The sequence below is a fragment of the Zeus faber genome (genome assembly GCF_960531495.2).
Source record: "Zeus faber genome assembly, chromosome: 19".
In the NCBI taxonomy this organism is placed as follows: domain Eukaryota; kingdom Metazoa; phylum Chordata; class Actinopteri; order Zeiformes; family Zeidae; genus Zeus; species Zeus faber.
The window spans coordinates 22,499,576-22,511,737 of record NC_137206.1 but is presented as its reverse complement, the minus strand read 5'-3'; the positions used below and the strand labels follow the sequence as shown (position 1 = coordinate 22,511,737).

Genomic DNA, 12,162 nt, shown 5'->3' with positions numbered 1-12,162 from the left:
ACAGAGTGCTGAGAAATGAGTGAGAATATTCCCAGCTCTGCCTGTGCAATAATACTCACATAGTACAAACAAAGACACAAGATCACAAGAGGCTTATGACGAAAGTACGTGGAACGCTGAATACTGACGGAGAAATAGCCCAAGCAGAGGGTTATTGGCCCTTAAGATCAGATGTTTGTTCATCTTGGTGCATCTTGTGGTAATTTTCAACACATTAGTCTGTAAATTCTGCATTTTTTTTTTGTTAATTTGCAGCTGAGCTCATGTAGAAACATTTATAAATATGCCTGAGAAGAAACAAACCAAACCAACCCCCCCCCCCCCCCCCCCCCATAAGATGAATGTGTCTGAATGACTTGATAGTTCAATAAATTCTGGAGGGACTCTGGGGTAAACCTGGGAATCCTCAGTGTCACATTCTTTTTTATATATTGCCTGTTATCAACAAGCAGATATCCATTTTTTCAACCCACATTGTGTACATTTAATATACCTTTAAAAATATATACATATATTTTGTCTCACATAAAAAAAGATACTCTGAACGCTGATGTGCAAACATTAAGTTGATTAAGTACAAATACATATTGGCCAAGAGCTGAAATTGCACTTACGAATGGCAGTCTATGATTGCAAAATCACATTCCTCTCTAAAAAGAAGCATGGCAATGTGTGTTCTAATGTACAGTTTGTTGTAAACCCACCTCTTATGCAACCTGACTCACATAAGCAAAGGCCACTGCCCTACGCATCAATTATTTACAGCCCAGTGCGGGGGCAAAGGGAAATAAATAACAAAATTAAAAATCCTGCATGGATTTTGACTGACCCTATAGTTTTGTTTGGCAGCCACCCAAGGCAAATTGTAGATCTGGCAGTTTGGGAGCCGGGGTTTCTTAATATGCTTTCTTAATATTTCACAGGCAGCTCTCAAATGCAGAGTGTGGAGAAGCTGTAGCAGCAAAAGATCTCCTTGAACGTCTTCCTCATCTCCTGGCTGCGAAAGGCATAGATGATGGGGTCGATGATGGAGTTACACATAATGAGGATGAGGTACATGTTGAAGTGGGACATGAAGCAGGCACAGTAGGGGTTCCGGGGACAGGAGATCATGAGGATGAGGTGGAGGAAGAAGGGCGCCCAACAGACCACGAACACCCCCAGCAGAATGGTCAGCGTGATGGCTCCCTTCATGTTGGCGCGCTGCTGGATGGGCGCGTTGCCTGGCAGCGCAGCGATGCGCTTCATGTGCAGGCGCGCCAGCAGGAACATGTGCACATAGAGCGAGGCCATGAGAACCAGCATGGTAAGGAACATGGTGATGAGGCAGATGAGCACGGTGGTGCTCTCCGAGTAGAGGATGAAGAGGATGCCAGACACCGTGCAGAAGGTCCAGATGCAAGTGATGACCAGCATTGCACGGCGCACTGTGACAATGTTGTGGTATCGCAGGGCGTAGAAGATGGTGATGTAACGGTCCACCGCGATGGCCAGCAGGCTGCAGATCGAGGCCAACAGGGAGCTACAGATCATAGAGTCAAACACGTTATCCATGCCCTTGATCAGGGTGACGGGGATACTCAGGTTGCCGCTGTTGATGAGCGCTATGACGATGGTCTCCGAGGCATTTGAGACGCTGACCAGCATGTCAGCCACCGCCAGGCTGCAGATGAAGAAGTACATGGGTGAGTGGAGGTTTTTGTTCTTGACAATCGCAGCGATGACCAGGATGTTCTCCAGCAGGCTGACGATGCCCAGGGTGAGGAAGACCTCGGTGGAGATGAGCAGCTGTTCGTAGCACCCCAAGGAGGAGTCCTGTTCCCCGACTGGTAGGTCCTTGTTTACAGGCAAAGTCCCTGAACTGTGGCTCCTGTTGTGATAACCTTGGATCAGTCCATGGTGCTCTGTGGCATTCATGATGTGTAGTTTTTCCCCTTAGGATCCCGACATTGAATCATTTTTTCTTTTCTTGTTTTTAATCCATCTGTTCTAGCAATCGAACAGTCTCCGTGCAAGCAATGTCCTGGATCCTCATCCTTCTCTGGCAGGGAATGTCATTAGAGTTACCATCGACGGGCAAATAAAAAACAGAGGTGCTCTCCTCACCACGCCTTTGCCAGTCCCCGGGCTGAAGCAAGATATAACATTTTCTTCAACGATGTTACACTTTATCATTCCCCAAGTTATTCTGCTGCCTCACTGTCACCTCTCAGTTCCAAGTGTAGGGGCAGGGAAAACAGAATAGAAAGGAGGAAGAAAAAACAATTTCAGCGATAAGAGGCACAGAAAATGTAGAAGACACGTACAAGCATAGAAATTACTGCCACCTATGAGTTAAGCAAGCAGCCGAGGAGAGAAATCTAAAATGAGAGAGAGATCGAAAGAGAGAGAGAGAGAGGGGGAGAGAGAGAGAGAGAGAGAGAGAGATAGAGGGAGAGAGAGCATGGTTTTGTATGAAACAGAGAAGTATAGGAATTAATGGTCAGACATAAGAGGTGGAGAGAGCAGAAAACACCGAGCCTCCTCTGAACCTCCTCTTCATTCGGTCACACCAGTATATAGCCATCCACGCACACCCACACACACACACACACATACACACAAACACACACACACACTGAGACCCTCCCACCGATTCTGTCTCCAATCAAAATCACAGTTGGGGTGGGAGGAGGAGCAAAATATCAAAGGACGCCCAAAACAAAACTGGCACAGAATTTAAGAATTAATGGCTTGGAAAAAATACTGTAAAATGATGTCAGCATGGCGATTAAAAATAGAAAAAAATATACAACAATGACAATGGGTAAATTGGTAAATAATGTGTGATTAGGACTTGAAATCATCAAAGATGGATACATTTCTTCATGTATCTGAAATAGTGATAAAATTACGGATTTGAACAACCATTTTTCAAGGTTTTTGTTTCCAAAACTCCTCATTATGAGATCATATTGCAGCAGGTGATCCATATCTTGTTTGTGCAGTGGACAGTATTAACTGCTTATCAGTTGAGTGTCGCTCTCGCGATAAAGGCACATCAGCCATTTCCCAGCAAATCCCCCCTCCCCCCCAGCAAATCCCCCCTCCCCTCCAGCGAAACCCTGTTTCAGAGTCCGGTGTTTTTAGCATTTTAGGTATAGGAACACTATGAGAGTCTGTATTCCTTTTTTCTGTTCTCTGCTTGGGGGGGGGGGGGGCGTAGGCTTCAGCCAGGTAGTCTCCCTGGCCTCAGTTTGGTGTTGGGGGGTATGTGGTGTGGGGATAGGGTGGTGATCAGCATACCTGTTATACCTGTTGCTCGTTAGTTGGTCTAACGAGCAACAGGTATAACAGATATAACACACGCAGGATAGGAGTCCATCCAGCTAGTCCACTCTCTACAATAAACTGGTGTTCACAACCCCTCGTCGTCTGTGTCTCTGTGCCGGAGGTCCATGAAAATATCACCTGGGTGGCGTGTGGTGGCGAAACTGCCACAGAGGAGTTTGTCCTGGTGAGGATGGATGCATTGCTGAACGAACAACGGCTTCAAATTTTGCTTAATTAAAAAATAATAATAATATGTATATTTTTAACAGTACGTTTTAAAAGTACAGGGAAGGCCAGAGGGATTTGCACTGTGTCTCTGTGTATTTAGAGAAAGCATATGATTGGGTGCCGAGAGGGGAAGTGTGGTATTGCATGACGAAGTCGGGGGTGGCAGAGAAGTACGTAAGAGTGGTACAGGATATGTATGAGGCCAGTCAGACAGTAGTAAGGTGTGCAGTAGGCGTGCAGTAGGCATTCAAAGTGGAGGTGGGATTGCATCAAGGATCAGCCCTGAGCCCTTTCTTGGTGATAGACAGAATAATAGATAAAATCAGGCAGGAGTCTCCGTGGACTATGATGTTCGTGGAGGACATTGTGATCTGTAGCGAGAGTAGGGAGCAGGTTGAGGAGAGCCTGGAGAAGTGGAGGCAGCATTAGAGAGAAGAGGAATGAAAGTCAGCAGGAGTAAGACAGAATACATGTGCCTGAATGGGAGGGAGGTCGGCGAAAAGCTGAGAATGCAAGGAGTGGAGGTGGAGAAGGTGGATGAGTTCAAGTACTCGTGGTCGACCATCCAAAGCAGAGGAGAGTGCGGGAGAGAGGTGAAGAAGAGAGTACAGGCAGGGTGGAGTGGGTGGAGAAGAGTGTCCGGAGTGATCTGTGACAGAAGGGTTCCAGCAAGAGTGAAGGGGAAGGTCTACAGGACAGTAGTGAGACCGGCTATGTTGTACGGTTTAGAGGCGGTGGCACTGACAAAAAGGCAGGTAGCTGAACTGGATTCAAGAGGTTTATTCGTCACATACATATACATACTTTCATACATATATGTAATGAAATGTCAACAGAGGTGGCAGAGTTGAGGATGTTGAGATTTTCATTGGGAGTGACAAGGATGGACAGGATTAAGAATGAGTACATTAGAGGGACAGCTCAGGTTGGACAGTTTGGTGGAAAAGTGAGAGAGGCCAGATGGAGGTGGTTTGGACACGTGTGTAGGAGAGATGAGAGTTACATTGGGAGAAGGATGCTGAGGATGGAGCTGCCAGGCAAGAGGAAAAGAGGAAGGCCAAAGAGAAGGTTTATGGATGTTGTGAGGGAGGACATGCAGGAGGTTGGTGTTAGGGAGGAAGAAGCGCAGAACAGGAGGTATTGGAGGCAGATGATCCGCTGTGGCAACCCCTAATGGGAGCAGCCAAAAGAAGAAAAAGATGTATTTTTTTAACAATGTAAGAAGTTTTAAGAGTTTGAAAATAAGCTTAAAAAGCATAACGGTCTGGAAAAAAACAGCCACAAATAATGAACAAAAGTAGCCAAATATATAGAAATATACAGAAAGTGTATGCAAATATAATTATTTCTATTTTGTTAATTACAGTGTCTACAATACAATGGAGTTGGTAGTCAGTGAATATATTACAGATGGCAGTGAGAACATTAAATTAATAGAGAATAAGTGTAAAAACAAGCTTTAATTTGTTTTATTAAATATTCAACTTGTCTCAACTTATATTCTATGTTGCAAAAATGACTCTTCTGTGGAAGTGATCAGGTGCCAAAAACATCCAGGTATGATCATAACGTGGTCATAATGGTCATGGTCATAACCATTGCATTCAAAATATTTGCTCATGAGTACAAAAATCTTCCCTATCTCCTCAATCTTCCCAGGGGCGGAGATTGGATGCTTGTCAATGATGTGATGGTGGATTCCACCATAGATTCCCACGAATCATTGTATTGGTGTAAAAATATCCACATTTTAATCAGTTCTTCAAAATCTTGATGAACAGCAATTTTGAAACTGTTGCGTCCTCTGCCTGACTGAGACATGGCTGAATCCCGGTGGTGCAAGATGAAGCCATTCGTCCAGCCAAGGCCTTCTCGGTGTTCCGCGTCGACTGATTGGGGGAGTCAGGGAAATCCAAGGGTGGAGGTGTCTGCCTCATGGTAAACAGCCGCTGGGGCCCCCCCAACAACATCAGGACTCTCTCCCGCTCCTGCTCGCCGAACCTGGAACAGCTGACCATCTCATGCCGTCCATTTTATCTTCCCTGGGAATTCAGCACAGTCATCATTACAGCCGTTTATATTCCACCTGTATGATATGTTGTGCGGATTTCAAAACAAACATCCTGACGCGGCTGTGGTGTTGACTGGGGACTTTAACAGGGCAAACCTTAAAAAAGTTCTGCCTAATTTCTCCCAACACATCACGAGTGCCACCAGGGGAGAAAGAACTTTGGAACATTGTTACACACCTTACAAGAACAGATACAAGACAGTCTGGCTCCCTGCCTTCGGGAAATCTGATCACACCCTGATTTCGGTGGTCCCGTTTACAAGCCTCTGATCGCGTTAGAATTGGTGGTGACGAGGGAAGTGAAGCAAACGGACCAAGCAGAGGCTGCACTTCAGGATTCTCTGACTAATGCCGACTGGGACATGTTCCAATCAAGTTCCAGTGACATAAGCGAGTTTACGGAAGTAGCTGTGAGCTTTATAGCTACGTTAGCGGACAGCATCGTTCCCACGGTGAAAGTTTGGATGTTTCCAAACCAGAAACCGTGGGTCGATAAATCCATCTGCTGCTCTGAATGCTTGCATGGCCGCTTACAACGACGGTCTTGTATCCCGAAATATGGACAACTACAAAGCGGCGTTGTACAATCTGCGCAGGGCGGTGAAGGACGCTAAACGGATGTACAAAGAGACTGTGGAGCTACAGATGGAGCAAAGAGACACCAGACACTTGTGGCAGGGACTACGAACTATTACAAACTATAAGAGCAGCCCCTCCACAGCCACGAGTGTGGACGCCTCCCTAGCCAACAAGCTGAACTCCTTTTATGCGCGGTTTGAGGCAAGAACACCGTTAGCTCGCCAGCTAATTGGAGATAAACCGCTGGGGATGAGCGCACAGACACTCTCAGTGTCTGATTATGATGTCAGGAGGGCTCTGATGCGGGGGAACACCAGGAAAGCTGCGGGCCCAGATGGCATTTCTGGACAAGTACTGAAGACCTGTGCTAACCAGCTAGCCCCGGTGCTCACTACAATATTCATCATTCATCTCCCTGGCTGAATCAGTGGTCCGGACCGGCTTCAAGAGGTCCACTGTGCTTCCTGTCCCGAAGATCGCCTCTCCTGCCTGCCTGAATGACTACCGTCCGGTGGCCCTCACCTCGGTGGTCATGAAGTGTTTCGAGAGGTTGATTAAGGATTACATCTGCGCTCCCTCCCCCGCACCTTGGACCCGCTGCAGTTTGCGTACCGACAGAACAGATCCACAGTTGACGCACTTTTCAATTAGTTACTTTCCCAGTTACTGCACACCACGCTCACGCATCTGGATGGCCGGAAGGGGGCCTATGTGAGACTGCTGTTCATCGATTATAGTTCAGCTTTCAATACCATAGTCCCCACCAGACGGAAGGAGCTCGGACTGAATTCTCTGCTGTGTGCCTGGATCCTGGACTTCCTCACAGCACAGCCCCAGGTGGTTAGGGTGGGGAAGCACATATCCAGTTCTCTCGTCCTGAACACAGGATCCCCCCAGGGTTGCGTCCTCAGCCCCTACTGTACTCCCTGTACACACATGACTGTGTGGCAGGGTCCAGCTCCAATACTATCATCAAGTTTTCTGACGACACCATTGTGGTGGGCCTGATCACCGACGGCGATGAGAAGGCCTACCGGGAGAAGCTTATGGACCTGTCACTCTGGTGCCAGGACAACAGACTCCACCTGAACGTCAGCAAAACTAAGGAGCTGATTGTGGATTAGGCGAGGATTACAACCAAGGAATCACACACCATTGGTGATTAATGGGTCTTCTGTTGACAGGGTGAGCAGCTTCAAGTACCTAGGAGTCCACATCACAGAGGATTAACATAAATTTTTAACAGACTCTCTGGTGAGAAAGGCGAGGCAACGTCTTAACCATCTCAAGCAGCTGAGGAAATACCGGGTCTCGGTAAGGATCCTCAAGTCCTTCTATTCTGGAGCAGTGGAGAGCATCCTGACAGGCAACATCACGGCCTGGTGCGTTCAGCTGAACGTACTACTGGAACTACCCTCCCCTCCCTGCAGGACTTATACACCAGGAGGTGTAGTAGCAGAGCCCGTAGGATCATGTTGCCCTGCGGGGGATGGTAGCTCAGGCGGTAGAGCTGGTGGTCTAGTGATCTAAAGGTTGCTGGTTCGATCCCAGGCTCCTCCTGCTAGCATGCTGTAGTGTCCTTGAGCAAGACACTTAACCCCTAATTGCTCCTGATGGCTGCGTCGGTCGGTGTTTGAACAATTGTAAGTCGCTTTGGATAAAAGCGTCTGCTAAATGACTAAATGTAATGTAATGTAATGTAATGAAGGATCCTCATCACCCCAACAACGGACTGTTCCAGCTATTGCGGTCAGGTAAGCGCCTCCGCAGTCACAGAGCGAGAACAGAGAGACCGAGATGGAGTTCCTTCCCACAAGCCAACTGGAGGATACCGCGATCCGCCTGGACAACTGGTACAGGAGCGCGGATGTGAGACTACAGCCCGTACCTCCCGCCTGGTCAGCTACACCCCGGTCTCCAGTGCCGACTGCTCTCGGGCACTCGAGTCACCCCGATGCCGAGCCCATGCAACTCGGCCGCTCCTGGATCTCCCCCGAGGAATGAGCCCACCGCATACAGACCGGCTCCTGTCTGTATCGCGGCCGTCTGGGACACCTTCGAGCCACCTCCTGATCCACTCTCTGTTTCTGCTCTCATAGACTGCGGGGCGGACGAGAGTTTTCTCAACCTGGGATTAGCACGCCAGCTTGGGATTGAGACCCGTCCCTCTCCCCGCACCGCTCGAGGTCAAGGGACTGAGGAAGGTCGCATCTGACCCAGATTACCCACTAGACGGCCCCCCTCGAGTCTATGGGGTTCTTCCTCATTCATTACCCCGAAAACCCCCTGGCTCTGGCGTACCCCTGGCTCTGGACCCACAACCCCCAGATGGACTGGCGCTTGGGAAGCGCCTGGAGCACCCACTGCCATGCCCACTGCCTCCGCTCGGCCTTTACCCTGCCGCCGGACGCTCTGCCAGCATCCCCCGAGAGCCCCGACCAGACCTCTGTTCTGAAGCAATATCTGGACCTGGTCTCGGTTTTCTGCAAGCAGGGCGTGCTGTCCCTACCACTTCATCCCACCTACGGCTGCGCCATCAGCCTCCTGCCAGGCGCTCCCCTCACCTTTATAACCTCTCCCGGCCTTTACAGGTCCTATGCAGACCTACATCCGCGACTCGCTCGCCACCGGGATCATTTGCCCCTTGTCGTCGCGCTGGGCGCAGGGTTCTTTTTTGTCTCCAAGAAAGACAAGACCCTCTGTCCCTGTCAGGGAACTCAATGACACATTAAGAACAAATATCCCTTGCCTCTGATGGACTCATTATTCGTTCCCCTCTGGGGGGCCACCCACTTCACCAAACTTGACCTCCGCAATGCCTACAACCTGGTCCACATTTGCGACGGGGACGAATGGAAGACCGCCTTCAACACCCCGCTCGGACACTTTGAGTACCTGATAATGCCTTTCGGTCTGTCAAATGCCCCAGTGGTCTTCAAGGCCCTGATTAACGATGTCCTCCGGGACATGCTCAATTAATTTGTCTTTGTATACCTAGATGACATCCTGATCTTTTCCCAGTCCCTCTCTGACCACGACAGACACGTACGCCTGGTCCTGCAGCGGCTCCTGGAGAACCGCCTGTTTGTCAAGGCTGAGACATGTGTCTTTCATGTCCCGTCCGTCTCCTTCCTAGGGTTTATCATTGGCCATGGGAGGACGGAAATGGACCCCGAAAAGGTGGCCGCTGGGGCAGAGTGGCCAACCCCAAACAACAGGAAGCAACTCCAATGCTTCCTCGGCTTTGTTAACATCTACCCGCACTTCATCTGGAACTTCAGCCACATCGCCGCTCCCCTCTCAGCCCTCACCTCAACCGCAGTAATTTTCAAATGGACTCCCGCGGCCGAGGCCGCATTCCTCGACCTCAAGAATCGCATTTCGTCAGCCCCAGTCTCGGCCCAGCCCGACGGCAACCTCCAGTTTGTGATGGAGGTGGACGCTTTGGACACGGGGGTAGGAGTGGTACTGTCCCAGCGCTCTCCAACCGACGGTAAGCTCCACCCCGGTGCCTTCCTCTCCTGCAGGCTCACCCCACCCAAACGCAACTATGACGTGGGCAACCGAGAACTCCTGGCCGTTAAACTAGGCCTGGACCAACATCACCAAGAAGCTATCAACCCTTCTGGCTCACAGCATTCCAGTCTCCCCGTCTATATGTCTTCTCGGACATATAGACGACCACCACCAACCCATTTTTAACACCTTAACAATGGCCAAGAAAACAATATTACTCAATTGGAAAAAGAGCGATAATCTCACCACAACCCAATGGTTTCAGTTATTAATAGATTACATCTCAATGGAAAAACTAATATCCAACAACATGATTCACTTGATTCATTTAATTAAATATGGGCTACTTTTATCACTGACATAACTCCATCAATTAATACTTGAGTCTTCCTAAGTCAGTGCCATGCTTTGGGCCATGTGGGGGTCCTCCTGGTCTGCCGGGGCTCTGCGGTTGAGTGGATGCCCGGGCGGTTCTGGGGACATCCGTGGTGCGTAGATCTGTGTTCGTGGGGGATCCCGAGGCCCCACGGGGGAGTTAGTCTGGATGGTGGCACCTGCTCCTTTACCTGAGTTGAGCTGGCCTGTCTCCGGGGGTTGGGGGGTGGGCGTGCTCCTGGGGAGTACCTGCAGCTGGTGTCCGTGTGTTGGTTTGGTCCTCCAGTTGGCCAATACCTCCCGCCTCAGCTGCCATCCCAGGGTCACCCGCATACTGGCTGTCATCTGACAGTGCTTCTGGATGCCGCCCCTGCTCCTAGACACTCAGTCCATCGTCTCTGCCTGTCCCACCTGCACCCAGTCCAAGACCTCCACCCAACCCCACTCCTAACTCGTCGTTGGTCCTTGGTCACCCTGGACTTCGTCACTTCCTCCCACCATCCCGAGGCAACCCTTCCATCCTCCCGGTGGTGGACCGCTTTTCAAAGGCAGCCAACTTCCTCGCCCTACCCAAAATACCATCACCTACCATCAAACTACCAACTGCAAGGGAGAGCATCGACCTGCTGGTGCCGAGGCCCCCAATTCACCTCCCAGGTCTGGCGTGTCTTCTGCTCGGCCCTGAGGGCACAGGTCAGTCTCTCCTTCGGTTTCTACCCACAGACCAATGGCCAGACCGAGTGAGCGAACCAGGAGGTGGAGGCCATGCTCCGCTACCTCAACACCACCAACCCCTCCTCCTGGAGCGACCAGCTCCCGTGGGCCGAATACGCCCACAACACCCTGGTCTACACCTCCTCCGGCCTATCACCCTTCCACTGCTCTCTGGACTACCAACCCCATCTGTTCCCTGCTCAGGAGGCTGAGATCGCCGTACCCTTCGTCCAGGCCCACATCTGTCACTTCCAGAGGACGTGAAAGAGGACCTGCTCTGCCCTACTCCAGGCGTCCACCAGGTCCCAGCGGCAGGGAACCGGCGCCGTGTCCCCTCACCCATGTACGTCCCCGGCCAGAAGGTGTGGCTCTCCACCAAGGACTTGCCCCTCAAAGTGGACTCCAGAAAACCCGCTCCCCGGTATGTTGGGCCCTTCCCCATTGAGTCCATCATCAACCCCTGTGCCGTACATCTTCGCCTCCCTCCCTCCGTGTCTACCCAACCTTTCATGTGTCCCTGCTCAAACCTGTGGTCTCCAGCCCCCTCTCCCCTCCCGCCCAGGCCCCACCACCCCCCTGCACCATCGATGATCACCCCGCCTACACTGTCCGGTGCCCCACAGAGGGGCCTTCATTACCTTGGCTGGGAGGGGTACAATCCTGAGGAACGCTACTGGTCCCCCGAAAACACATCCTGGATGCCTCCCTGAGACTTCAACCGGACTCGCCCTCCCAGTTCCAGGTGTCCGCCAAGTGGCGTCCGTAGAGGGGGGGAGCTACTGTCAGCCCCACGACCTCCCAACGCCACTAGGGGTCGCTCTTTCCCCATCTGTCACCACTCTCCCGGGCTAGTTTCACACTCACACCTGCAATCAATCGCAATCACTGCTGTATTTAATCGCCAGATCGTCAGCTAACTTATCTAAGTTTGTACTGCTCCTGGCTCCTTCCAAGTTCTTAGTTCCAAGAATATGTCTCCTAGTGTTTCGTCCTGCCCTGACCTGCTTGCCTCCTCTCCTCAATCAAGTCTGTCCATCCCGCTCCATCCAGCCCGGTTCCCCGTGTCTCCACCCAGATTCTGGACCCCTCCTTCCCATTCGTCCTGTCCTGCCCTGCTCCATTCCTACCCCACCAGATCCCTCCGGTCACCTCCACCGTGTCGTCAAATAAACAGCCTTCGTTTACCCCCTGTCTGACTCCCGTCTTTGTGTCGTGCGTTTGGGTCCCTCCTAGCCCCGGTCGTAACAAGAACATATTGTGCGTAATCACCGGGTGCGTTGCATTGACATTTTACTGCATATACTGTATGTATGAATGTATGTATGTATGTATATATATGTGACAAATAAATCTCTTGAATCTTTAAT

At 50.6% G+C, this 12,162-nt stretch overlaps 1 protein-coding gene across 1 annotated transcript; it reads right to left on the bottom strand.

The window, feature by feature from the left end:
• Positions 1-930: 930 nt before the first annotated feature.
• mc4r (melanocortin 4 receptor) lies at positions 931-1,917 on the bottom strand (the record flags this gene model as incomplete). The annotated part of the gene is made up of 1 exon (XM_080020453.1): positions 931-1,917. The coding sequence occupies one exon, from the start codon at positions 1,915-1,917 to the stop codon at positions 931-933; it is 987 nt and encodes a 328-aa protein (XP_079876579.1).
• Between the last annotated feature and the right edge of the window lie 10,245 nt (positions 1,918-12,162).